The sequence below is a fragment of the Taudactylus pleione genome, unplaced genomic scaffold, assembly GCF_031769625.1.
Source record: "Taudactylus pleione unplaced genomic scaffold, aTauple2 ptg000274l, whole genome shotgun sequence".
NCBI classification, from domain to species: domain Eukaryota; kingdom Metazoa; phylum Chordata; class Amphibia; order Anura; family Myobatrachidae; genus Taudactylus; species Taudactylus pleione.
The window spans coordinates 1,700,083-1,725,582 of NW_028284676.1; the positions used below are offsets into that span (position 1 = coordinate 1,700,083).

Below are 25,500 nucleotides of genomic sequence, written 5' to 3' on the forward strand. Positions count from 1 at the left end.
CAGAAAAGTTTAAAGTAAATTATTATCATTGAATTACATACAAGCATAATTTACTGCAACACTGCAGAGTACCAGTAAGTGGTGCATACACTCACAAGAAATTATAGCAAATAAACTTTTAAAATGTGTTAATATATAACCTCAATAAGAAGCCTGCTTCATAGATCTTACAATGCAGGGATATTACTGCCATACAGCACACCCTTTTTGTCAAAAGCTTGATCATTTGTATCACAGATGAAAATCTGAATCTCATTCTTTGCCTTAAGCAACATGACTGGTTCCCTCATCACCCCCCTTTTTTGTGTCGGTAATGCTTTTCTATTTAGTTACTATTGTAGTCAAAGAGCTTGTTAAATACCAGTGACATGTAAAATAGAATATGGGTTACTGGAGTTGAGTATGATGAAATACAGTGTAATTGAGAAACCAGTACATTTGTTTACCTGCCTCAAGACAGCACAGGGTGATAACGGTGTCTGCAGTGACACCTACAGGCCTAGAGGATGGTTTAACCTCTACTGTACTTATAGTAAAGTTGTAATGGTTGTGTCTACATAGCATTTTTTTTGGAATGAATGTACTTAATGGGAATGTGTATGAACTATGGAGACAAAACATTGTGCAGTGTGCAGACTCCTCAAGCCAAAAATGACTAGATGTATATATATATAATTTTTTGGGGACAAATACTTTTAAGGACTGTTTATGAACTATGGTGACAAAAATGATTACAGGTTGAGTCTCCCATATCCAAAATGCTTGGGACCAGGGGTATTTTGGATAACGGAATATTCCGTATTTTGGAATAATTGCATACCATAATGAAATATCTTGGGAATAGGAATATACACACAGAGGGCCTGATTCAGAGCCGAACGCTCTGACCAGAGCGCTCGCACTGAATCAGGGCCCTCCTCCATGAAAATGGAGCGTCCTCTTGGACGCTCGCATAGCTGTGGGTGACCACCCACAGCTTATGCGAGCGTCCATGATGATGGTCAAGACCATCGCGACCATCGGGCTTGCGGCGGAGACCCTGCGGTAGGGTCTTGCTACCGCAAGCCCTGGAGTGATTTTGGCTCTATCAGAGCCAAAATCACTCCCACTGACATCACTAGTGATGTCAGTGGGGCCGGCTTCAGACGGTAGGCATTCCCATGGGAACGCCTCCATCTGGCAGCCACGCCCCCGGCACGGCCACCAAAGGGGGCGTGCTATCAATCAACATCGACAGCACGCCCCCTTTGGTGCGAGACCCGGAGCGACTGAGAGCCCGTCGCTATCCGGGTCTCGCGCATGCGCACGACGGAGCTCCCTCCGTCGTGCGCATGCACAGTGGGGCAACATCGACCCGTTTGCGAGCGTCCTGCGCTCGCGAGCGGGTCTGAATGACCCCCTGAATGCATTAATGTGTTATATACACCTTATACACACAGCCTGCAGGTAATTTTATACACTATATTCAATAATTTTGTGTCTCAAACAAAGTATGTGTACAGAAATGAAATTAATTTATGTTTCATATACACACAGCCTGAAGGTAATTTTATACAATATTTGTAATAATTTGTGCCTTAGACAAAGTTTGTGTACATTGAACCATCAAAAATCAAAGGTTTCATTATCTCAGTCATGACAAAAAAATCCGTATTTCGGAATATTCTGTATTTCTGAATATTTGTATATAGGAGACTCAACCTGTATATATAAATATATATAACAACAAACCTGTGAGGACGGGGCTTAGGCCTTGAAACGTCATGTTGATCAGGAAATATACTTGCTGTTCTTTGGATTTGTTGTTTATATCTACTACTGTCCTCTGGGGGAAGTTGTTTATTTGTATGAGTGCTGGCAGATCGTGGATAGATATAAATATATATTTATAAATATACATATATTGCACAAACCGAACACAAATAGTAATATGTGTATGCATATATAAATACATAGCTATATGTATCTCAAGATCTATTTAGCAGGAAAATCCAACTTTATATTAAGCACTCATCAGGCAGCTTATCTTGACTCATGAAGTCGCAGTATACATGTCAATCCAGCAGATGGCTCACCAAGACTACACTATGATATCATAGAGTTGCTGCTCATGGTGCTTGCAACCTTTCAGTGTTACTGTAGGTTAAGTGGCTTGCTCACGAGTTAGTAGCCCCCATTTTGTGTTAATCCCTGAAGGAATAACTGCAAATACGGTTTACAAAGATGTTTTGTGATCAATGTCTACAATATAAAATATACATCGCAATATTAGATGCCACTACTGTCTTGTAAAATTAGTTCCACTGAGCAATAACGGAAATCCACTCAAGTGAAGCTGTGGTCAAACGCTAGTAGTAAATAAATTCAGTGTCATGTAAACGTTGTACTGTATATCCTACTTAAATTGTTTAAATGGCTCTTTTATGCATGCTCTAATGTATTTTCTTTTTTATTACAATTATAATTTCAAAGAATTTTATTGTTATATTAGTGAAGCCGAGCTTTATCTTGAATGAACAAACCTGTGCTATTCCCTATAGGGCTTCTGTATATATATGTTAAATCACAATTCATCATGACGACGTTAGAATGTTGATACGGTTGTAATGTTGACATCGAACATGTTGACATATAGCAATTAAGAAAACTTGATACTTTGTATCCAGACTGCACCATTGACTTCTTTGCAGAGGGAAACTTGATTGCCTTTATCCAGACCGCAGACCACACTACTGCCTTCATTGCATACCTAACCTCTGGCTACGGTAAAGAGCTCTCTCCGGCATCTCTCCTACAGATTCCATAATAAGGGGCTCTCCTACAGATTCCATAATAAGGGGAGCTGGGTAATTATACCGACACTAAGCAATTGCAATATAATTTGACTGGCTATCGTAGTTTGTTGCACTATTGCAGACTGTTCTGGCTTGAGAGTTCCACTGGAGTGGATATCCAAATACATCTGCATGTGATAAGGAGCTATTATGACTTTTTATTATCAGTAATTACTGACGGAGTTAGAGGCAATAAAACCTACTTTCTGGATAATAACATCACCCAAGGAGTCATTCTAATTATTCAGTTAAGTGAATTGCTCCTTGAACTTTCACCTATGATACATAAACAACAATCTGTGTGGGATACAAAAGTATAGCTATATAGTTGCTTATTTATATATTATTCTTTACATTTTTTTTTATGCATGATTTTAATACATTTTATTATTGTATGAATCTGATACTGAAGTCTATATAAGCGCTCCCAGAGGTGAACAGTGGCCCTGATTCAGACCCGGAGGCAGCTCGCAGGTCTGAAGGGTGTTTTTTTTTTCCAGTGCGGCCTCCTGGCCGCCCACTAAGCTGTGGGTGACCACCCACAGCTTTAGCGAGCGGCCTGGTGATGGTCGCGATGGTGCCTCCTGAGGTGCGAGAAGAAATGTGTCCAAAGTCTATTTTTTGGGCACCCTAATGGTGGTTTTGGGGCCCAAACGGTGTTTGGGTGCCTAACCACTTCTTTAGACAGGTTTAGCCACTGTGTTCGGCTAAACACAGTGCATATAGCAGCGATAAATACTAATGGGCACCCGAACGGAGAAACGATTGAGTTGTGCCATCAGGTGCCTATTCGTATAGACGCCCAGCAGGGGGAGTCTACTACAATTGAATTGCAGCCATAATGTCGATATTGAACATGTCGATATTCAGCATGTCGACACTGATGTTATGTCGACATTTTGAAAGTCAACCTGGCGAGCAGAGGTCCCGATTCAACATGTATCGCAATTGCAACTGCGTATGCAGGTTGAGCTATTGTTAGCCATTGCGCATGTGTATAAGCCGCACTGCGCGTGCCCGGCGATCGCACTGCGATTAGGTACGCAGATAGGAATCCATCGCAGAGTGAGTGACAGGCTGTGAGCGTTTGGGGGTGGTAACGGGGGAGTGGTTAGAGAAACACAGGCGTGTCTGTCCGTTCGAATGCCGTTTCATGGGTGTGCATAAATTAGCCACTGCGATGGTGTACGCAGCTGGAGTACTCACTGCGTGCGGCGAGACTAGTAATTTCGGCGACAGGTCAGGACTGCTGTAATTGTGCGTGACGGACCGATATGCTTCAATGGTATCGATGAATATGCAGGACTGCAAGGTATTAGTGGGTGTCTCTTTGCTGGCTGAGCTGTGGCTGACATTAGCATATATTCGCAGCTTCATTGCATGCAATTACGCAGCTGTGATCGCAATCGCGATCCGTTCGGAATCAGGCCCAGAGACCCAGTCACTGCATACCCTGTTAAGTTACAGTATCGCATAACTAATGGTTTGTCAATTTATTTAAAATATTTAGTACATTTTGAGGTTAAGCGCAGTCCACCTTCCTTGTCATAAGGTTTACTGGGCTCCCCCCCCCCCCCGCAGCTGTCCGCTGCGGCGCCCGGCATCCCAATCGAGTGGTCTCCAGGCGTCAGGCAAATGACAGGCGTCTAGATTTAGACGCCTGTCATTCGTCCCTAAACGGGATAAAGCAGTCTGGAAGCCGGCGGTCGGCATTTAGACCGTCGCGTTCCAGACTACATCCCATTGCCCGGGGCGTAGGTGCTCAGTAATGCTGCCTCGGGGGAAGAGGGGGGTCTGGCTCCTACACTTTCATCCTGGCTCCTAGATTTAAAAAAAACATTTGTCAAGCCCTGTCTTAGTGATTTATTCTCGTGCTTGAAGAGATATTTTAAGTGTTGTTATTTTTATTGTTCAATAAATGTGATAAAATGATAATCACTTTTATTGGTTGCATGCTTATTGTTGGTATACATTTATTAATGTATCTATTGTCTATTGTTTAAGGGTTTAAAGATAATTTCCTGTACTAGGACCTGCATATTATATGTAGGGTTAATTTTATTGGTTTTATTACCTTTTTATTTTGTTGTTGTTCAACATTATTTTCTTTCTGTTCAAACTTTACTACACAGATATTTGTTTATTATAGATGTTGCATTTTATCGCTGTAAAGGTGCCTATCCACTAGAAGACAGGCAAAAGACTGCACGATTACGACATTGTAATCGTGCAGTCGTTTGTCAGTCTGTGATGTGCCTGCACTGACCGAGCAGTCATTCAGTGTAGGCACAATCAATCATCTGCAAACATGCTGAACCTGACGTTATCGTCAGGTTGATCAGCATGTTTGCACGATGATAGATGTCTAAAAGACCAATTTTTTAAACAATCTGCAAATGATTTTCGAACGATATCGTTACCGTTCAATCGCTCATTTTAATCATCTAGTGGATAGGCACCTTAAGTTTTTGGTTCACATTTGTATTCCCTTTTTTTTCAGTTTTACAGTGTTCGCTGATGAATCACTTGCAGATGACACATAACTTCATAGTTACCGACTCTCAAGATGAAGATGAGGAGCAACAATCAGAGGTGTTGTGCTAGCAAATACGCCCATACACCAAGGGTAGCATCAGGGGATGAGGAACAAATTACTCCAGGCTTTCTTTGATCAAGGCTGTCTGTAATGACCCTGTTTTTTTTAACAATGGTTACCATATTGCTATGTAAATAGTGTGGGAGTGGGCATTGCCTTGTGTTATTTCAGCTGCCCACATGTAGAGAGTTTGGCTGCCAATTTAGTTATATTAGTGTGCAATGTTTGTGGTTCCAAAACATGCAAGTTCCCCCTTTATCTGTTTGGGATTGATCAGGTATAGTTTGGAACTGCCTTAAAATATGTCAGGGTGTGCCTTCACCATCAAGTCACTATTACTCAGCCCCATGTGACCCAGACGCTTGACCAGGTGGTGTATGTTCTCTAATGAGACTGGGTGCCCAATATGTGTGACTTTATTGTAAGCTTTACAGACAGGATACAATAAATCATTTTATGACGCATGTCAAAGTAACCAGAACTGTTTCTTTATATGTCTCCTGAGTTATTTGGAGTAATTCTTCCTCTATATTATTGCATTCAAAGACCTGTTCTTTTCCCACCATCGTCAGTGGAGACACATGTTGATACTTTCTATGGGCCTAATTCTGAGGCGGACGCAGCACCTGTTCCTCGTTCGTACAAAGACGCTGTACAGATTTGGACGTAAGGTCTAGGTCTGTGAAATATATATGGGGCGGTCCTGGGAAGTGACTGGGAAGTAACGGGGACAGTGGCTAAATAGAGTCACGTTGATGTTGCATCCTATGTGGTGCAGGCGTGTCGCTGAAAGGACTAAAGGCGACTGCGTCTCGCTCATAATCAGCCCCTATATATTTACTGTGCATTTTTCCTTTTATCATTTTGTAACATAATAAACTTGGTATTCTTTGGCATAAATGAGCAAAGATGAAAATTCATGTAATAGTGGGTTATTTAATACATGTCAAAAGTGTATCGCAAAACAATCATGTACAAAGTATCTGAAAAGCCAGCTTTCATAGTGCATCTCTGTGGCTCACACATTTAAAGCACCGATGGTCAGATGTTTCAAACCTTACAAAGAGGACAGGTGGAAAAGTTGTCCATAACAACCAATCTTCTGGCCATAGCAGTGACTAGGGAGGCGCGGCCAGTCCTACCGCACAGTGCTACTGGCTGCCGGCCGGCTACCATACTTCTGAGATTTGTGTTCCACTGTGGAAGACAAACCCGGAAGCAGTCACCTGCTCTGGCTAGCAGGCAGTTTCGGGTGCCCTTAGCCGGGAGATGGACCACCCGGGAGCCCTGCAATTGTCTCTGACATTGACCCGTGTTGCAATTTGGTCCGGCCCAATTCATCCTGACAGGTCAGTCTTCTGTTGTTTTTCCTATTGAGCCCAATGTGATTGTTTTTTGCTGTGGGGGTCAATGTGTTGTATTTTTTCCTTGTGCAATGTTTTTTTTGGCTGCTGATGCATCTGGGTTGCTTCGTGCATACATTCCAAAGGTGTTCGTACATGTTGCAGTACAGATTTAGATGCACGCAGGAAGAGGTGTATTAGAAATATATTTGGCGGTTACAGAGGGTTGGCTAATCAGACGCAGATGTAATGTAGTATGTGCGTGTTATGTACAGTATGTATGAGAGTGTTAGTATGGGAGCGGAGGCCGTAGTACTGCAACCCACCCACAGCCAGGCCGCGGCCAGCACTTGCGGGAACACGCAGACCAGTCGTCTGCATCAGCTGTCACCGCACTGTCAGGAGTGCAGGACCCCCCCCCCACAGATTTATGAAGATAGGGGTGTGCTGTGAGGCCACACCCCTTCTCCATGAGGGCACACCTGTTTGTGCGCTCCTAATATTCCTATTGGGGGTACCAAAATGTCCAGTTATGCTTCTAGCTATCATTTATCAAGTACATTATTCATACTGATAATGAGAAACTTAATGGTTGCTAGGGGTAACTTTTTCACCTGTCCTCTCACCAACCACAAGTGTGAACGCTGCAAATAGGCTGCCTGAATGCCTTCTTAGGTCCTGCTTCCACTCAGTGGATGAATACTGTTGTTAATGCCTCCTGATAGGATAAAAGCATCCTGTGGTGTGTTTGCTGCAGATATACCTGAGTGTGCTATGGCAATCAGGACTGCTCGCTGTCGCATATTACATTTCGGGTGACTGCTCCGTTCACTTCATGCCAGATACCCCAGACACTGAACAGCTCCAGCTGCTTAGCAGAGGTAGGTGCAAAGTAACTTTCATCGCTTCTCCATTACTTATTTGCATTTTACTTCTAACCCCTTCCCTCTTCACCACTCTAAGGGGCAAATTTACTAAAGTGAGAGTTTTTAGAAGTGAGTTTTAGAAGAGATGTTGCCCGTAGCAACCAATCAGATTCTACTTAACATTTAACTAGCACCTTCTAGAAGATAATAGCTAAAATCTGACTGGTTGCTATGGGTAACATCACTTCTAAAAGCTCTCACTTTAGTAAATTTACCCCTAAGTATCATTAGGACTGTTTAATATCATGTGTCCAATAGTATTTCTGTAGAAAAGTGGTTCTGAAGGGTTTACTTTCTCATTTACAAAATGGTTCATAGTGGAAGCGATAAGCAGAAGCAGAAAAGGGGAACACGCAGTGTTATCCCTATTTGAATGCAGATGGGTTAATATTACAATTGTCATGAAGGATGGTTAACGAGCTGCTGTTGCTTTATCCGGAGGCTGATAAACTCTACTGTATGTGACTATAGTGTCCCTTGTAGCAACGATGAAAGTGGTATGGTGTAAAATAGTTACTACTAGCTTAATTTATTTACACTTATATATCGCCAGCATATTACTTTGCGCTTTACAACTGGAAACAAAACTGATAAAACAAGCCTAGGTAATAACAGTCAGACAAATAGAGGTAAGAGTGCCCTGCTTGCAAGTTTACAATCTATAGGGAAATAGACATTGGTACACAAGGACAGGTTCTACCTATTGCATATTGGTTCAGCCAGTTTGCAGAGGTTCTTGGTGAGCTGTATGATCCAGTCACACAGCAATGTTGGCCTGGGGTCAGTGGGATGTGTATATAGACAACATATGTATAGTTATGTGTGTACTGTATAGAGGGGATGTAATTGGGTAGCATAGCTTACAGAGGTTACGTGGCTGATTGTGGAATTTGATAAGCTTGCCTGAAGAGGTGAGTCTTCAAGGAATACTTTGAAGGTTTGGAGACCAGAGGAAAGTCTTGTTGTGCATGGGAGGGCATTCCACAGAGTGGGTGCATCCCAATAAAAGTCCTGTAACCATGAATGGGAGCTGGTAATGAGTGTATGGATGAGAGACGCAGAGCTTAAAACAGAGGGATCAAAGGTATGCTCGATTCCTCATGTATTCTGGCCCCTGCATTTACAAAGTGATCCTAATGTGATACTCACAATAAAATGTACTGATATTGATGTTGGAATGTGCGCAGGGCAAGCACAGGGATGAGATGACCCTCAGCAGCAAAGTGATTTAAAGAAGACCATAAAAATATTGTTATGTGAAACTATACGCTCTTGCATCTGTTGCCAGAGTTGCAGGAGTGAAAATAGATTTGAACTCCTCCCTATAAGAGGGAGTCTCTGGCAACAGACAGATCTCTGAGCTTATAGGCTCCATAACCTTACTCCAGCGTTCCTGTGTATACTTGCTATCCGTTCCTGGCCTTGGCTTTGTTCCTGACCCGTCTTCGTCTGCTCCCTGGTACTGCGTTTGGTAATCTGGTTCTGACCTTGGCTATCCTCCGTGACCTGCATACGTCTGCTACCTGGTACCGTCTTGTCCGTTTGGTTCTGACCCGGCCTGTTGACTACGCTGAAAGTCTTCTCCGCTCCATCCAGAGTTTCACCAGCACCTGTATAGGGGAACAAGTCCATACCTTCCTGTGAGGGTCCCTGGTGAACACCGTCGGCACATTAGACTCCACACCTCAGAAATAGGCCTCGCCAATCCCCAAAATATGGGTTGCATTGCATCCATTATCTACCCGAGAGTTTCAACAAATTCCCACTTCTGTTCTTCTTTTTCATGGGAAATGTTAGTTTATCTGACAAAAACACTATTAGTATCTCATATTATATCTGGGTACTTTAAAATCACATATAGTGATAACTGGATTTTGCTTTGCAGTCTTTTGCATTTGCATTAATAATTGTATTTCAGTAAATCTTATGCTTGAACCCCAATCAGCACTTTTTTAATACCTTGGTTATCATATATGGACCTGTAGTACATCTGCATTGCCACCTTCTTCAGTAATATCTTCCTGCAATATTGATCTTCAGCATTATTACCTCCTCCCCCCTCCTATCATTTCTGTTGTTCATTCCTAAACATGCTATGTCGTTCCACATTCACTGTCTAGTTATGAGATAACACTATGTTTTACTGAATGTTATACATTTCAATGTAGAACACTTTCAAATATAGTGATGTGAAGCAAGTTGAGGGGTTCTGAAAACATCAAGGTAACATACTCACATATATACATACACTGAAGTACCAAAAGTTATGCGATCGATGTTTAGTATCGTGTAGGATAGGGGAAACTAGCTAAAAAGCTGCGCTGCCTGTCCCACTTCCGTGTTTTGCAGAGATTTTTAACAATTATCAAGGGTATACCGTTGTTAAAACCCAAATAAATTTATAATTATACTATTATTGCTGCTTTTCAAACGTGAGGTCACCGAAAAAAAAATCAAAGTATAAACAAATGTAGAAAGAAACAGCGCAAAAAATTGTGTGTGGAGATTTTAACCACTGCACTAGAGGTAGATATTTAAAATATAAACATTATTCACATCTCACACAAATAAAATATATATCCAAATGAAGTATATCTCAATAAAAAGCAATAAAAACATGAATAAGCTTAGATATATATATATATATATAATCACAAATAATTTGGAGTCCTGACCAAAAGATTCTAGAGTCCAAGTCAATTATTGTAGAATTATTCCTGATCTGCAGGTACTGTAGGTAAAGTTTGTGAGAACTTTACCGTGTCCACTTTAAATAGTCCAAAGTGGCAGACCGGAGGAAACCAGGGGTGATAGATTCATACCTGCAGCTATGTGCAGTCTTTCTTGGGTGATTCCTGAATTTTTGTGTCCTGGAAGAATACGATTTTGGTTTACCGTCAATGGAAACGTTTGTATCAGATACCCATGGAGAGAAGTTAACCCATGCCGTCTGGATAACTTCCCACAGCTCCCTGATATTTGTAGGTGCGGGATCTTGGGTGCGAATGGACTTCTCCACCGCGTCCTATAAATGCTCGATTGGTTTCATGTTGGGTGAATGTGGTGGTCACACCATTCATCGGAACTCTCCAGAATGCTCCCTGAACCAATTGTGGACAGCTTGGGACAGACGATACAGTGCATTATTCTGCTGGAATATTCCATCATTGTGGGAGTACATGAAGTCAATAAGGGCTGTAAATGGTTATCAAGCAATGCAACACAGTGGTTACTGGGCAATGACGTGTTAGGTGAACCAGCAGACCCAATCAAGTCACGTGAAGACATTATGGAACCACCACTAGCCTGCACAGTGACTTGTTGACAACTGGGGTCTGTACCACACCCGAACCCTACCATCAGTCCGAAACAACTGAAAACGTGTCTCATTGGACCGCGCCACATGTTGTCAGTCCTCCACCCAGTTGAGGTTCTGTGTCCAATGCCGAAGTGTTAGTAGGGGCACTCTGGTGGGCCTTCTGCTCCCATATTCCATGGAAGCTAAAGAACGCTGCACTGACCTGCTGGATTTGCGTTGTGGATGTGATTCCAGTCAGTGTCGCTTGTCTGTTACCATGGACAATTCTGACCAGACACCGCTGATCACGTTTATTTAGCACCCGTGGTCGCCAACTGCGCTGTCCATGGTGGGTGGCAATGCCTTCCTTAGGTATATCCAGAATACATGTGACACAGTTGATCTAGGAATGTTGACTGTCTGCACAACTTCGGAAATGGAATGTCCCATCCGTCGGGCACCCACTATCATTCCCCGTTTGGACTCCGATAATTCATATCGCCTTGCCATGAGCAGCCTAGCTGGTGTTCAAAGTGGCTCGCAAGATGTGAGATTACTGATGCAGAGTTGGGCATTGCAAAGATGTCACAGTACGGTGGCACCACCTACCACTACCTTTACATACTGCTATATCATGACTCTGGTTACGTCAGTGTACAAACGTCATTTAGATCTGTGAGGGATCTCATATGGTCTCATATACATACTTGCCTACTCTTGAAAAATCATTTCAGGAAGATTGAAAGTAACACCTATGAGCGCGGCGGTAAATTGGGTGTGTACTGCTACATCTGAGAGTCGTGACATAAAATTGACTTTCATCCATATGTGAACGAGCCACATAGCAGTTAGTAAGATCTACTTGTTGATGAAAACTATTCAGGGCTTGATGATGTATTATGTTTTACAAGCGATTCCCATATAATTAGCCGTGAGAAACCTTAACAACGCTTGTCGCCATAAGGATCATTGAGCCTCATGACCAATGCAAGGAAATTATACTTAATATCCAATTTCAATGTATATAGCTCTGGGTTTTTTTCTTGTATATAACAGCTACATAATGGGTGTAAGGTGCAATCAGGGAGATTGCTGGACTCTTCAGGGAGTCAGGGAGATTGCTACTATTTCAGGGAGTCTCTCTGACAATCAGGGAGAGCTGGCAAGTGTGGTTTTATATCTTGCTTCTTCTACATCCCAATATCAGTGACGTTTAAGGAAATAGTTTAATTAATTATGTCTCTAATTTCAGCTGTCCTTTGCTCCTTTGTGAGTCATTATACTGTAAACCACTGTCTCATCCCCATTGTAGTGATTGCTGATCTGCAGCCAAGATGTGTTGTCACCAGCGCAAAGCAGGAACAAAATCTCTCCGACTTTCTCCGGACCTTGAGTAAATAAAATTGCTAACATTAGACCTCATCTCTCCATTCATTTTTCCTCTGTCTTTAACTCTTTCATCATAGTAATGAAGCTTTCCATCCCATCTGTTACCTAGTTTTCCTTGTAGTGTTATTTCCATCTTCAAATATCTGATGTAGTTATTTAAATTACCCAGCCATATCCTTTCTACTTATAAAGATATTACTACATGCCACTCACATGTTGTCATTTCCTAGGCTCTGCTGCAGATGGAGAAGCTGATGGGAGATACAGAGCTGAGATAGTTCTGTTTCCTCGTGTGGACTTTGGTAATCAGCCTTACACAGCATTCCTTCTGTTTCCGCTCTCCGAAAGCTAATTGTGATGATCTTCTCAGCGTTCATTCAGCTTCACTGAGAAAGGCAGACACTGCGAGGATGGCAGTAATTGAGGAGCTGTGTATAAAGTACATGTGTGTGTGTGTGTGTAGGAGTGCATAGAAATGATGATTATTCACGATGTCGGGTTATACTATGATCAGCTGTGTGGCTGATTACACTAACATATCGGGGTCGGACTGGGTATGAGATCCTGGCGGTCGGGATGCCGCTGGTAAGAATACAGACAGTGGCATCCTGTCAGTCAGAATCCCAACTCCCATAAGGACAGAAGGTAAGTTTAACCCCTACCTCTCCCTCCCTGGTGCCTAACCCTAACCTCCCTCCCTAGTACCTAAACCTAACCCCCCTCCCCGCACCCTAGACCTAACACTCCCTCTCCGGTGCCTTAACCTAACCCCTCTAGTGTCTAAACCTAACCTCTCCCTCCAAGCACCCTAAACCTAACCCTCCCCCTAATGCCTAAACCTCCCTCTTAACAGACGATACTTACCTTTGGGATGCCGCTGCCTGGATTCTGGTACCGGGATCCCAACGCTGTCGGGATTTCAGCGCCGGTATGGACGCTCTGGTCATGACAGAGTCACTCCCAGCCAGTCTAGCTGCTGTCCGTGCTGCACACGGCGGTTCCTCTGGCTATTAGCTGGTGGTCATAATAATGTGACTCGACTGTGTATATCAGATTAGCAGAGTTTAGTGCTCAATAATCTAATATCTCCAAATTAAATAATTATCCTCTCAAAGTCAGTTCAGTAGATACTGTACTGGCATTAAAAATAAGATACATGATTATATGTAAATGGGAGACATTAGTAGTAATAAAGAAAATACACATTTCAAGTAAAAATTACAGGCTCTTGCATCCACGCTCCTGAAACTTCAAGCTAAAATATAATAGTGAGACAAGTAGGGGATATAGGCAGAGTGAAAGATCCCGATGGAACGATAGGATGTAGTCAGCATCCCGGTGTGCGGGATGTTGACGGACAAAATACCGGCGCTGAAATCCCGACAGCGTTGGGATCCCGGTACCAGAATCCAGGCAGCGGCATCCCAAGCACCTGTTTCCCTGCCTCACATCAACTGGATTCATTCATTATCTGACACCTGCTTCTATTGGATTTGTTTTTTATCAGACACTTGTTTTGCAATTCCACAGCAATTGGACTATTATTTTCAGCCAGACCCTTATCCTCAGTTCACCCATGGACTTTTGTTACAGTATTTATATATTTGTTTAATTCCATGAATCTGAATACCCCCATTAAACCAGCTGCCTTTCAGTTTAACAAGACCGTTCCTGCTTCGACTCCTGATTCCATCCCGGGTCCAAAAAACCCCCAGGTCCTGACAGTTTGCACTGGCCAAATAACCCGGACCGGAGTCCAGAACGGATTTGTTACACAGTATCGCCAATCGGCTAGAAGGCCTGGAGGCTATGCAACAGCAAATGGCACAATTTCACCTTGCATGCCTCTCTGGTCACAGCTGGTCCCCCAGCAGTTGCCACCCAGTCCACACCGATGGTCCCACTCCCTGTGCTCCACCCCGTCTGCACCTACCTACACCCAATAAGTTTGATGGCAATCCCAAGGTGTGTCGGGGGTTTCTCAACCAGTGCGAAGTGCACTTTACCCTTCAACCCTCTAACTTCCCTACACCGAAAACCAAAGTGGCCTATATTGTGTCCCTGCTATCTGGAGCGGCATTGGACTGGGTTTCCCCGCCCTGGGAGAGTTCAGATTCTCTACTGGATGATTATTCTCACTTTTTGGCAGCATTTAGGAGGATTTTTGACGAACCTGGGAGGTCGACTTCAGCATCATCCAAAATTATGCGCCTCAGACAAGGGATTCGTCCAGTCAGTCAGTATGTCATCCAATTTCAGATCTTAGCATCAGAGTTAAAATGGAACGAAGAAGCCCTAACATCGGCTTTCTGGAATGGCCTCTCTGATCGTTTGAAGGATGCTCTAATCACCCAGGACCTCCCTACTGATCTCAACGACCTAATTTCTCTGTGCAACAAGGTGGACCTCTGCTTCAGGTAATGACAGACAGAGAAGAATAGGCCTGATCGCCTTCGGTTCCGACCTACTCTTGGAACAAACAAACTCCCGCTCCTAACCGGTTCCGGGGACACTCGGTTGGGAGTAGTGCTTCTGTCCCCAGGAAATATTGAGTCTGTTCTACCCATAGCCCTAGACTTGAAGCAAGGCCCTGTATTCGTCTCTTCCCTCCTGAATTCTGGTGCGGCAGAGAACTTTATTACTCTCAAACTAGCTAGAAAGCTTCTAGTGCCTCATATTCCCCTCAACCATGCTATTACTCTGTCGGCTGTCGATGGCCATCCCATTGTCAATGGTACAATTTCTGAACGGACCCAACCCCTAACAGTTCGCATAGGAGCCCTTCATTCTGAGCTCATCAGTTTTTTGGTTATACCCAAAGCGTCACATGATGTGATATTAGGATATCCCTGGCTGTGTAAACACAATCCCAAAATCGATTGGCACTCCATGCAAGAACAGTCCTGGGACGATGCTTGCCAGAGGTCTTGTCTGCCGATTATTAAACCTATAAGGAAAATTCAGGCATCAGAAGACCTGCAAATTCCTAAGGCATATAGATCCTTCTCGGATGTGTTTTCTGAAAACAAAGCTAATATCTTACCTCCACACCGAGACTGGGACTGTCCAATTGATCTGATGCCGGGCAAATCTCCTCCTCGAGGTCGTACCTACCCCCTATCGTTACCTGAAACCAAAGCCATGTCACAGTATATCCAGGAGAACCTGAGTAAGGGATTCATCCGTCCATCCACGTCTACGGCCGGTGCCGGATTTTTCTTTGTGTCCAAGGATGGGGGTCTCCGACCTTGTATTGATTATAGAGGGTTGAACGATATCATTATAAAGAATCGATACTCGCTACCACTCATCACGGAATTGTTCGACCAAGTCAAGGGTGCCTCTATTTTCTCAAAGTTTGATTTACGCGGGGCATACAATCTCATCAGGATCCGATCCGGTGATGAATGGAAAATTGTCTTTAATACTCGAGATGGGCACTTCGAATACCTGGTGATGCCATTCGGACTCTGTAACGCCCCTGCAGTTTTCCAAAACTTTGTGAATGATATATTCAGAGATCTGCTTTACATTTCTGTGGTGGTATATTTGGACGATATTTTAATTTTATCATCTACTCTCCAAGAACATCAAGCCCACGTCAAAGAAGTCCTGTCACGGCTGAGGGAGAACCATCTATACTGCAAGCTTGAAAAATGTATGTTTGAAGTCCCTTCCATTCCATTCTTGGGGTATATCATCTCGGGCTCCGGATTGGAGATGGATCCAAAAAAGGTTCAAGCAATCCTGGATTGATCACGCCCCACTTCCTTAAAGGCAGTCCAAAGACTTCTCGGCTTTGCTAATTACTATAGACGATTCATTAAGGGGTTCTCTACTCTGGTGGCTCCTATCACAGCCTTGACCCGTAAAGGAGCCAGTCATTCCAAATGGCCTCCTGAGGCAGAAACAGCCTTCCAACTGTTAAAACAGGCGTTCATCTCAGCTCCGGTGTTAAGGCAGCTAGACACCAACAGGCCTTTTCTTCTGGAGGTGGATGCCTCTTCGGAGGCAGTGGGAGCTGTCCTGTCACAGAGATTTGAAGACAACAGGATCCACTCATGTGGCTACTTTTCTAAAAAGTTTTCTCCAGCGGAAAAGAATTATGCTATTGGTGAACAGGAATTGCTGGCGGTCAAGTTAACCCTAGAAGAGTGGCGTTATCTCCTCGAAGGTGCCAAGTATCCTTTCACAGTATATACAGACCATAGAAACCTGCTGTTTCTAAAGAATATACAATGTATTAGTCCTAGGTTGGCTCGCTGGGCCATATTCTTTGCCCGCTTCAGCTTCACACTGACTTTTCGTTCAGGATCCCACAACCAAAAGGCTGATGCCCTATCACGCTCCTTCGCCCCTGACAACAATAAGGAAGTCCTCCGAGAAACACCAGTCCTCGACTCGAGTCTTTGCCAGTATTCAAGTGCAACCTCCCCCTGGCAAAACCTTCGTGGCTCCGGAATTACGGAAACAATTACTGTCCTGGGCTCATGCATCTCGCTTCTCAGGCCATACAGGTAACCACAAGACATTGGAATTTCTGCAGCGCTCTTATTGGTGGCCCGCTATGAAAACAGAGGTGGCGGAGTTCATTGCTTCTTGCACCCAGTGTGCCCAACACAAGACTCCTAGACAAGCTCCTGCTGGAGACCTGATGCCTCTTCCCATTCCAACCCGCCCATGGACACATCTGTCCATGGATTTCATGACAGACTTGCCGGTTTCCGATGGATATACCACCATCTGGGTGATAGTCGACCGATTTTCCAAGATGGTCCATTACATTCCACTTAAAAAACTACCTTCCGCTTCTGAGTTGGCTCATCTATTTGTACTTCACATATTCCGCCTGCACGGATTCCCCACTGAGATAGTGTCAGATCGTGGGGTTCAGTTTGTGGCAAAGTTTTGGAGAGCTCTCTGTTTCGTCTTACAAGTCAAATTAAACTTCTCCACAGCCTACCACCCTCAAAGCAATGGATCTACAGAAAGGGTGAATCAAGACCTAGAGACTTTTCTGAGAATTTACATGTCGTCCTCCCAGGATAATTGGTCAGAGTCTCTTCCGTGGGCTGAGTTTGCACATAACTCCTCATATCACTCGTCTTCTGGTCAGTAACCATTTTATATTGTCTATGGTCTCCATCCAAGGGTTCCTGAATTTAAAGACCTGCCAGTCTATGATGTTCCCGCTGTTGACTCAGATATGGTCACAAGTTCATGCTACCCTCCTGAAGACCTCTCAGCGATACAAAAGGGGTGCAGACAAAAAGCGCAGAACTGTTCCCAGAATGCAAGTAGGGGATCAGGTCTGGCTGTCTACTTGCAACCTACGCCTCAGAGTTCCATCTATGAAATTCGCACCTCGATTTATTGGCCCGTTCTCCATCATCGAGGTCATCAACCCAGTGGCTTACGAACTGCAGCTTCCTTCCTACCTCAGGATCTCTAATTCCTTCCATATTTCACAATTGAAACCCCTCATTCTTAACAAATTTCCTTAAAGTCATGCTGTCACCTCCTAAAGTGTTCACCGAGAAGGGGGTGGAGTTCGAGGTGAAACAAATCCTAGACTCTCGTATGCGATATGGACACTTACAATATTTGCTGGACTGGAAGGGTTACGGCCCTGAGGAGCGATGTTGCATCAAAGCTGAGGATGTCCATGCTCCTAGTCTCATCCGCAAGTTCCATACCTCCAACCCAGAGAAGCCTGGGAAGTGTCCAGAGGCCACCCGTGGAGGAGGGGGTACTGTCACGACCAGAGCGTCCTTACCTGCTGGTTCGCGGTCTCTGCCTGTGCGTGCGCTCTGGCGCGGTCCTACCGGTGGGGGTGCTGGTTCCTGGAGGTTGGCGCAAGGTGCGCGAGGAGGTCCCGGGGGAACAGGCCATGTTGGTATAGGTAAGACTGGCAGCTTCTCCATGCTGCAGATTGCTGGGTGCCGCCATCTTAGTTTTGGGCATGTGACCTGAATGGGCCAATCAGGTTGGAGCCTTGCATGTGACTCTCAGCAGCCTATATTGCACCTTCCTTTGGTACTTAAGGGTGTTCAGCACACCCTCTAGTTGCCAGTGCAACATGTTCTCAGCCTTGCTGTGTGAGAGTTACCTGTGCTCCCTATCCTTGGTATATTGCAGTCTCAGCAGTGTCTCATTTGCTTCCTGTCAGCATTCCAGGCAGTTCCCAGGATTCCTGTACCAACTATACCCCACGTCTCACCCTCCACTGGTTGACCACCAGCCGCTTGCACTCAGATCCCACTGCAGTTTACAGACCTCTGATCCACAGTATACCTCTATTGGATTTTCTTCCCTGTCAGTTCGTTACCAAGCACCTGTTTCCCTGCCTCACATCAACTGGACTCATTCATTACCAGACACCGGCTTCTATTGGATTTGTTTTTTATCAGACACTTGTTTTGCAATTCCACAGCAATTGGACTATTATTTTCTGCCAGACACTTATCCTCAGTTCACCCATGGACTTTTGTTACAGTATTTATATATTTGTTTAATTCCATTAATTTTGAATACCCCCATTAAACCAGCTGCCTTTAAGTTTAACAAGACCGTTCCTGCTTCGACTCCTGATTCCATCCTGGGTCCAAAAACCCCCCAGGTCCTGACAGACTCAAGGTGCTGGTAGGTTGGCACAGGTATCTGGAGCCATGCTGACTTCAGTGCATCCCACAGCTGCTGGAGGGTGCATAGAGCGAACACAACGATCTAGGTGGCCCCACTCAATTGGGCGCAAGTACTTGGAATTAGAAGGCCAGGGAAGTACCTTGAAGTCTTGGTCGTGCTCGTCCAACCACTGTCGGTCATTTCTAGCCTTGTGACATGTCGCATTGTCTTGCTGGAAGATCCCATCCGCCTCAGGGAAGACAATCAGCATGTATGGGTGTACAGTACGTGCTCTGCAAGTATGGATTCATAACCAAATCGGTTGAGGGTGCCTTCCACATGGATGAGTGGGCCCAGAGAATGCCATGAAAACTTTCCCCAGACCATAATGCTGCCACCACCAGCTTGTGTTCTTCCAGCAATGGTTTGCAGGGTGTTTGTTCTCCGATGTTTCTCGTCTGACATTCCAACGTCCATCCGTTTTGTGAAGCAGAAAATGTGACTCATTGGAGAAGGCAACCCTTCGCCAATCAGCAGAGGTCCAATTCCGATACATGCCTGAAATTGTAAGCCCTTTCCGCCGATGCACCTTCATTATCATAGGTGCAGTGACCATCCGTTTGCTTCGGAGCCCAATACACAGCAGGGTACGCTGAACTGTCCTTTTAGACACACGTCTGGTGGCCCCCCAGGTTTATTTTGACTGTGAGATGCTCCACTGTAGCGTGTCGGTCGGCCCTCACACACCTTCATAACCGACGTTCACCTCTCACATTAATGGCATGTGGTGCTCCACAGTTTCCACATCGGTTATTCGCAATGGTGCCATTTGTCCAGCCACGATACACCTTCACCACAGCAGCACGTGAACAGTTCACAAACTGCACTGTTTCAAAAATACTGCCACCCTCGACCGAAAGCCAATAATCATCCCTTTTTGCAACTCGGATAAACTGCCCCTTTTACCCATGACAGCAATGATTGCTATGTGTGCAGACGGCCTATCGCACACCTTATATACCCACCAAGCCAGCGCACGGCACGTGATGTACTTCATGGGCTACGCGCTGCCGACGTCAAATGTTGGAGGTGGGCATAATAATGTGACTCGACTGTGTGTGTGTGTGTGTTGGGACTGCTTCTTCTAGGGCTGTGTTTAGTGTGGTATTGTAAAAAGAGAGCAAAAAAGTGCTAAAATGGGATATAGGAGTGATTGAAGAGAGGTGATGGAAAGGATTGTGCTGTGGCCATCTACTGTAGGTGTCACAGTGTGCTCGTATCTTTAGGTGCAGATTGCCAGGCAGAAAGCTGGAAATAAAGGGAATTGTGCTCTGAGAACAGGAAGGCTGATTTAGAGAAGCTATAGATGTTTAGGAGATGGGAGAACACAAAGTCATGGGAGTTACCATTGTGATGCTATTAGTGTGTTATAAAATCAGAGAGTAATGATGAAGGTTATATTGATTTTTATTATTCATTAAATTGTAATATCTGGAACTATAAAGTTATGCAAAAGTTGTGATTCTCCCAAAATATTGTTTTTGCAAAAAACATTGAACCACATTAACAGAAACGATACACATGACATAGACGGAGAGGCCAAATTATTGTTACTACTAGGCTATTTTATGTACAGTATCTATTCCTCAGATAATGCTGCCATAGGATGTCTGAATCTGTATAAGAATGGAAAAGTGTAGGTATGCAGAGACCAATGAGGTGTATCACTCATTAAAAATGGATATAGGATGCGATCTGGTAGACTTTGAACGTGGAATGATTGTTGGCGCTCGCAGCAGCGTACGAGTATTAGCACAATGGCTGCACTGGTGAACTGTTCAGGGGCGGCAGCTGGTCAAGTGTTCACAGAGTAGACCAGCAGACAATAACTGGGTCTGAGCGCAAGGCCTGTGGTCGTGAACGGCTACTTGATGCTGGAGTGGAAAAAGAGAGTGGGCACTTGTACATTCACACAGACTGGCAGCAGTGCATCAAATTACGGATAATCTGAATCCGGGACCAATTGAGATGGGCTCTTTCAACTAGCAGTATGCTGCACTTTACATTGTATGGGCTACAGAAGCAGAGGCCTGTCCGTATGCCGTTGCTATCTGCTGCAAACAGGGTGAAGCAACTCAATGGATCCTTGTTGCATTGTCATGACTCTTAAGGCTGGTGGAGGCAACGTTATGGAGATGCAGTTCATTGCATTTGGGGTAATATTTCCCATGAAACATACCAACAGTAGAATCAGAATCGGTATGATTTACCGCCGGACCCATGCCCGGCAGTTGGAATCCCGACAGCGGCTTCCCTAACCCTAGCCCTCCCTTAGGTGTGCCTAACCCTAACCTTCTCCCCCCAGTGCCTAACCCTAATCCCCCCTCTAAGTGCCTAAACCTAACCCCCCCTTCCCCGCCGCCTAAACCTAAGTCCCCCGGGGGGGTGCCTAACCCTAACCCTCCCTTCCCCTAGCCTTACCCTAACCTCCCGGGAACCCCTAACCTAACACTTCCCGCCCCTCGCGGCTGTCTGCGCTCCGCGCCCGGCATCACTTCGATCGGGATGCCGGGTGCCTGTCTCCCGGCATCTGTAAAATTACAGGCGTCTAGATTTAGACGCCTGTCATTTAACCCTCGCCGGTATTAAGCAGTCGGGAAGCCGGCTGTCGGGATTAGGTCCGCCGGCTTCCCGACTGCATACCGTAGAATCTATGCCTAGAAAAATTCAAGCCATAGTAAGAGTAAAAGGTGACCCAACAAAGTGCTAACCCTCTTATCATAATTTGGGCCGCTCAGTGTATAAATTAGTGCATAATAGTGTTACAATGCTAAATATACTGTTTCAGATTTTATTTTGTGTTTGCTTACAGTTTATACAGCGCACAGACTGTATACAGTATACCTGCTGTCACACTAATGTGCATAGTGTTTCATGAGCTTAGCCGCACTAATGAATTTTCTTATAATAGTATGTTTCCCTGTGTCATAATCAGCGCTGCCCATCTGTAAGCAGAGGGTCCTCTCAGGAAACTTCTCTTCCCTGCCTTCTAACCTCACTGAGACACAGAAGATTCTACATCTCTCCTCCATTATTCCCTTTGACTGTCCTCTTATGGTGAGAATTGAGAACATTTTACAGAGTATGAGGTCGGTAATAGTTGGTCATAAAACAGACTTAAAATGCATCCCGCAAAATGTAGCATTTATGTGTTTATTTTGAGTCGCACATATCATGCAACTCAAAATTAACCAGTCAATGCTTCCTCAGGCTTATACAAAGTGCCTGCCTATGCAGCACAGGGCAGAATTATAAAAGGAATCCGGCCCCCTAAAAAACATTCTAGTGTTGAAAGCACTGTAGCTCCTCTCAACGGGATGCAGTCAGGAAGTCGACTCTCGTCTTCCCGACTGTTAAATCCCGGCAAGGTACTAACGACAGTCGTCGAAACCATGCGGCCGGCGGCATAACATACTGATTCCCTCTCAACATGTATGTGTGCGGTGGGTGCTGGGGTAATAAATGTTAGAGTATAGCTTTTCTGTATGTGTCACTGCAAATGATGCTTGCTATTCAGCTTGTTTAAACACTCTAATTGGTTCTTGTATCAATTAAAGTTAATGATTATTGACACATGGTGTTTGGCTATGAATTAGTAGCTTCATGCTGGTGCATTGATGGATTTCTCTTCCATTCATTATATTATATTCATAAGTGTACTATATGATATTAGTGATCTGAGATATATTGCTCATGTCTAGGTTTTGTAGTGGACTTTATTGAATGCATTTTGCATGATCGCATACTTATTGTACTTTGGCCATATCATACAGGTAAAAACTACATGTGTTTTTGCATGTAGCCTAGAAATACTGTCCTGAATCTCAGTTGCTTACCTAGGTATCTGTATAATCGAGTAATGTTGCCCTTGATGTGGGCTTGACTAATGCCAAGATTTTGGCCTTGCTGGTTGCTGCACTATGCACACCCTGGCTCAGATCCTGGGAAGCAGACATATCATCTAAAAGGACACTTGAGTTGCTTTCTTTTTGAAGGTTAGCTCCTATTTGGGCATGAGGTAGACATGATCATCAGTAAGGTCACAATAATAAGTAGCCTTCTTCTCCCAGTAACCATTGCCAGACTGAGAGGCCAGAGTTATCGATCCTTTAATTCCTTCTTACATGGAGTAAAATATAGAGGGAAACAGGCTTGGTCAAACAAGCAAACAGCTTTCAAACCCTATGATAATCACCCTCCAGAGAGCTAGGGAACTAATCAGTTTCCTATTTGGATGACTTGCTAATCAGAGCAGAATTCTCGTTCCTTCTCCAGTCCCACTTACAAGCGACAGCCAACACCCTGAAGTCACATGGATGGCTACTAAAATACCAGAAGTCGAACTTTTGCTCCTTCCCTATAAACAGTATTTCCGGGACAGCTCTTTGTAGAGTAATTTTGCCAATGAACAAGATCCTCGGTCTACAGAGACAAATAAGGTCTCTCATGGTTCTCTAGAGGACGTTGCCATATGCCAGACCTTACCGAGTTCGGCTTGCTGTCTGCTATTGTCTCCCAGAGGCACCAGTGCAGTCCTCTCTGGGCACCGCCATTTTGGCCTGGTTCTTATAAAATCCAAAACTCTTGTATTTGTCTAACTTCAAATTGTATATCAAATTTTGCAGAAAAGCGTCAAATTACTGTATTGTATTTAAGGAAATTCTGGCTTTCATGCATATATTTTTCGTTATCTTTTTCAGGTATGTGCTCTTGGTGGGCTTCTAAAGTTCCTTGACCGGAGGAGGATTGGTGTTGAGTTGGAGGACAGCAGTGTGGGAGTCCCAATCCTAAACCTCAAGAAATACATTTTGTATGTTCTGTGTAACATTCATTGCAGATTGGCTGATTAGATATTTGCATTAACATTCATGGCACCATGACAAATTTCAGGCCCCAGTACGAGAGGCCATGGCCAAGCGTATGATGGCATAGCCATGCCAGTACTTCTAGGCCGTCTCAGTAGATTTTACGCTGCTGAAATTTTGGGGGGCATGGCTTTGCCTCCCTGGCAGGTCCATCACTTTATACTCGCCCTTCCTCACATAATAAAATGGCCACTGAGTGTATACTGTATATATCAGCTGTCATCTGTCATTCCAGTGACCTTCATAACAGCGGTATGCAGTCGGGAAGCCTGCGGACGTAATCCCGACAGCCGGCTTCCCGACTGCTTTATCCCGGCGAGGGTTAAATGACAGGCGTCTAAATCTAGACACCTGTCATTTTACCGATGCCGGGAGACCGGCGCCCGGCATCCCGATCGAAGTGATGCCGGGCGCCGCTGCAGACAGCCGCAAGGGGGGGAGAGTTAGGTTTAGGGCTTCCGGGGGGGACTTAGGGTTAGGCACCTCCCCGGGAGGTTATGGTCAGGCTGGGGGAAGGGAGGGTTAGGGTTAGGCACCCCCGGGGGGGACTTAGGGTTAGGCACCCCCCCAGGGGACAGATTTAGGCGACGGGGAAGGGGAGGTTAGGTTTAGGCACTTAGAGGGGGGATTAGGGTTAGGCACTGAGGGGAAGGTTAGGGTTAGGCACCCCAATGGAGGGTTAGGGGGGGAGGCTAGGATAGTTATTACTTACCTTGGGACGATCAGGATTTTCAGCCATGTCGGCCAGCCGCTGTCGGGATTTGAACCGCCTGACTTGCGTCCGGCGGTAATTCATACCGACTCCATGACGGCACTGTCATAGTTACAGTTACAACTTCAGGGCTCTTGGAATTTGAAAATGCACCGTGGCAACAGCATAATCTGGTCCCTAACACTTAATATTTGCTCATAGGGAGGAGAATTTTGGATTATTGAGTCTGCTCTTCCATTTCTCACTGTAGGCCTTCTTTTGAATGTCTGCTAAAATGTTCTATACTGTGCTACCAGACAGGGCTCTGGATCTTTCCCTAGATGGGTCAGGCTTGTCCAGGCAGGATGGCTGTGACTCAAAGGAACAGAGCCTTGACCATGATTTGTGTTTGTCTCACTGTGAGGAAAGTCATTTAGCTCTGTTCTGTTTCTCTCAATAGGTCTGACATTGTTGATATGGATCGAGATACTTTCAGGTAAGGAAACTGATTTGAATAACATTTTAATTGGTTTTAAAAAAAATTTAATTGCTCACATTATTTATCAGTGTATGGTGTTCAATATGGGTTGGGTACGGGATCCCGACAGGCAGAATCCCGAAGTTCAAAAGGTAAGTACTCCTACACTAACCCCTAATCCTCCCCCCTAACCACCCATCCCGCAGCCTAAATCTATCCCTAACCCCAACCCTCATACTTACCCACTGGGATTGCAGGCACCGGGGATGCTGGTGCCGGCACTCTCACCCCTGTCGGGACTCCGGCCCCCGGGATGCTGAGCACCGGCATTCTGTGATCCCAACTACTTCCCGTTCAATACACCATGTTCAGAAAGTCAGGCAATATGACATTACA

At 44.7% G+C, this 25,500-nt stretch overlaps 1 protein-coding gene across 1 annotated transcript in view; it reads left to right on the top strand.

Moving 5' to 3' along the window:
* The first annotated feature begins 5,351 nt into the window (after nt 1-5,351).
* Nucleotides 5,352-25,500, top strand: part of MSH5 (mutS homolog 5) — a 94,400-nt gene continuing 74,251 nt past the window's right edge. Inside the window, exons 1-7 of the mRNA XM_088481550.1 lie at nt 5,352-5,426; nt 7,531-7,654; nt 12,310-12,390; nt 12,617-12,688; nt 22,006-22,127; nt 23,771-23,880; nt 25,087-25,122. Of these exons, the coding sequence (XP_088337676.1) occupies nt 5,352-5,426; nt 7,531-7,654; nt 12,310-12,390; nt 12,617-12,688; nt 22,006-22,127; nt 23,771-23,880; nt 25,087-25,122 (620 nt within the window). The remainder of the gene's footprint in view (nt 5,427-7,530; nt 7,655-12,309; nt 12,391-12,616; nt 12,689-22,005; nt 22,128-23,770; nt 23,881-25,086; nt 25,123-25,500) is intronic.